The sequence below is a fragment of the Amblyomma mixtum genome, chromosome 9 (genome assembly GCF_055824585.1).
Source record: "Amblyomma mixtum isolate Tamu chromosome 9, ASM5582458v1, whole genome shotgun sequence".
In the NCBI taxonomy this organism is placed as follows: domain Eukaryota; kingdom Metazoa; phylum Arthropoda; class Arachnida; order Ixodida; family Ixodidae; genus Amblyomma; species Amblyomma mixtum.
Window position 1 is genome coordinate 80,606,551 of NC_143020.1, and position 3,379 is coordinate 80,609,929.

General features: G+C 47.5%; 1 protein-coding gene across 1 annotated transcript; it reads left to right on the forward strand.

Moving 5' to 3' along the window:
- Positions 1-709: 709 nt before the first annotated feature.
- On the forward strand, positions 710-2,405 carry LOC149329863 (uncharacterized; the record flags this gene model as incomplete). Its single annotated transcript, XM_089560608.1, has 1 exon — positions 710-2,405. A coding segment is annotated over one exon (1,110 nt), but the record flags the coding sequence as incomplete, so codon positions are not given.
- Between the last annotated feature and the right edge of the window lie 974 nt (positions 2,406-3,379).

The window sequence follows — 3,379 nt, forward strand, 5'->3', positions numbered from 1 at the left end:
CAAAAACGTGCATTAAGAATAATAAACAAGTCCAACCGTTATGAGCACAGCAAACCGTTATTCCGCAAGTCAATGATCCTTCCATTTGATTCATTGTACCGATTAAAAATCTCTGTATGTATTCACAACATAGTAAGACACAACCACCCTTTTCATGCATCAATACTACATCTCCCGCTTCGGTCCACTAGAAACCTCTCTTTCGGCAATTTCAACCTCCCTACCATCCGCAATGTATATGGTGAGCGTTTAGTGGAGTCTGCTGGGGTAAAAATTAGGAACGCGATACCCATTTCTCTTAAAAACTCACACAATTTTGCTGGTATGTTTAAAAAACACTTAATTGAAATAACTGATTTAACCTGAAATTCTTTTTTCGTCACAGTTTTCTGTTATTATGTACTTTGTATGTAACACGATAGTTTTTACTAACACTTGATGTCCGAAAGTTCTTTTTGCATGTCATGTCTTCAAAGCTATTTTCTTTCTTTTGCCGCGCCGAATGTTATCTACCAGTGTTATTTAGACTGCTTTGCTTTTAATCTTGTACAACGCTTACGCTTTTCTGTATATGTCCGCCGTTTTTGAATTTGCTTTTACGTGTTTCGTGTACTTGGACCCGAACTAGCCGCTGGCTATGGGTCCAAAAAGTGTTTGTATTTCCTGTAAAAGAAATTCGAAAATACATTGAAATTGAAATTGAAACATTTTCAAACAACTTGACGCTGAGGTGGCTCGGCAGTCTGGCGCTCCCACGTCATTGGCCCGCTCCCCTAGCAACCGCTGGAATGTTCCACGGCATCAGAATGCCGTCTCGCCAGGCGAAGTCGTCCGCGCCAGTGACCCTGTCTGGGAGCCCGAAGTCGCGACAACCGAGGTGTCTGAGCGCTTCAAGTTCTTCGAGAACTTCAAGGAGGAGACCAAAGAGCGCAAGCGCTTCGAGATGACACCACCCCGTGATACCGGCAAGGAGCCCTCGCCAGAGTTCCAGGTTCAGCGTGACCCCAACGTAGTCCGCGCTGCTGATCCGGCCGAGGAAGTCATCATCACGGACACCGCACGGCGCATGCGCGAGCGGTTCCGCGAGCTCGAAGAAAACGCGAGCCGCGAGGAGCTGCCTCAGGGTCCCAAGCCACTGAAGAGGATCACGCCTCCCCTCGAGTACACACGTGACAACGCGCACGAGGCGTCGCCCGAGGTCCAACGCGATCCTGATGTCGTGCAGTGTTCGTACCGGGTCGAAGATGATATCGTGGTCGAGGCAGACCGTGCAAAGAGCATGCGGGCGCGCTTCGAGAACTGGGATGCCGAACGCGTGGCACGCGAGAACCGGCGGAATGGAGAGAACGCAGATGAGGAATGCCTGCCCATGGCTGACACTGCAAAGACCTTGAAGGCCAAGTTCGAGGCCATCCGGGACGAGTCCGAGCGCCAGGAGGCACAGAGGCCCGAGCCCAAGGTCAACAGATTCGTGGAGTTCCCGGGAACACCAAACTCTGAAGCATGTGCAATATGCAACAAGAAACTCTACCCCATGGAGCGAATGGAGGTGAGCGGACTGCGGATGCACAAGAACTGCTTTCGCTGCAGTCACTGCAATTGTCATCTGAGGCTGGAAAGCTACACGATCAGCGGAGGCAAGCTGTACTGCGGACCTCACTTCAAGCAATTTTTCATAGCCAAAGGCAACTACGACGAAGGCTTTGGTCGTGAAAAATGGTCCAGGTCCGCTTCACCCGCCTCTCGGGAAAGCAACGAGGAGTACACGAATGGCGACCGAGATCACATTGGCATCCTCGACCAGCCAGTGATAGCGTAGCCGCCACCACACCTGCGTTCCAGCCACTTTCAGCCGCAGCCGTGCGTCGCCGTTGCCGCCACTTCATTGTGCCCTGAATTTCTCGTTCCCCCCCCCCCCCCCCCCCCTAGCTCTACATACTCAGCATGCTCAATGTAAGATAAATTCTCTCTCCAGCCTGTTCTTTCCTGGTGTACCCTCTTATCTCCTGCGATTTTTTATATTGCTACCTTGGCGAGTCGTGGAGGCACTGCCTTTCGGCTGATCAGACAGGTTTGCATTTCATAACGAGGCCTGCCTCATTAGAGCAAGTGGTCCAGAAAATTTGTGCCCACAAGTCAAGCAATGTGTAGGAGCAAGCAAAAGTAAGTGCTGCATGTGGATGAGCATGAGAACAAACTCAAGGGGTTGTAGGCAACCAATGGGCACAGTAGTAGAGGGGTGATATGCTGAACTGTATGTATTAGTTAGCATGTGTTCTGATGTCATCAGTTTCTGTTAGTAGGCTTTCCCTGATGATAGCAGAGAGATAGTGCAACAGAGTGATAGAGTATGATTACAGAAATCTTTTGTCCCTTGGCTTTCATTTATGTTGATTTTTCCCCTGAAATATTGGTCCTCAACATCGTGTTCCTCTTATCTGTGCATTCATGTTTTTATGTGCGGAGGTTTTGTGCAATTCAGTCCTCTTTTTGTATACGTTAGGGGCAAATATCTAATGTGGCAGCCCATGTAATTCTGTAGTCAGAGCCTTGCACTTTTTGATCCTGCAGTTCACAAAATGTAAGCTTCATCTATTCAAGCAGCAGCAGCAGCAGCAGCAGCAGCAGCAGCAGCAGCAGCAGCAGCAGCAGGCTCTATGCTACGGTCTTGCGATTTTATATTTTGTGCTTTTAGCTGTCACTTTGCGCCTCTTAGCACTCCCTTTTTTGTGCAAGTGAAATACAAGAAGAAACACAAAGAAAAGCTAAGAAGAGGTGTGAATATGACCGTAAGTGTGATGCTTAAAGCTGCTTTTACATGTAACTTCTGTTTTGTGCAACCCATCACAGCAGAGTCTTTATGATAAATGCAGGTTTTGTGACACGAGATTCACTCAGCTGAGTTACCCTTGCTTGCCGTATTTAGCTCTGCTGGGCTGTGAACAGTCACTGCAGTTCGTTTGATGATTGCGATGCTAAGTTTGTATATTCTTAGATGAACAAAGGATGCTTAGTGTGTATTTATGCGGTTGATTCCACTGTACCCGATTTTAGTCACTTCATGCTTTTCAAGGCTTTTTTTTTGGTCCTGTGTCCTTTTTTATTTGTCTTTAGTTTCAGTGCTATAAAGATACTCCTGGATATGACGTGAGCTTGTGTTGACATGGAAGAGCATCATTTGTATATAAAAAAAAAATCTCCTGATGTCAGTGTCAATAAAGTGTTATCTCCGCCGCTCCAAAAAAAAAAATGTTCTGTCCTTGTTTCAGGACCATTGCAGCTGTGAATCCTGTCCGGGGAACGAAGGCAGAGCACTCGAAGAAGAAGCAACACTGCCCCTCTTCAAAAGTTCCTTCCCTCATCATGCAAGACTTTGACT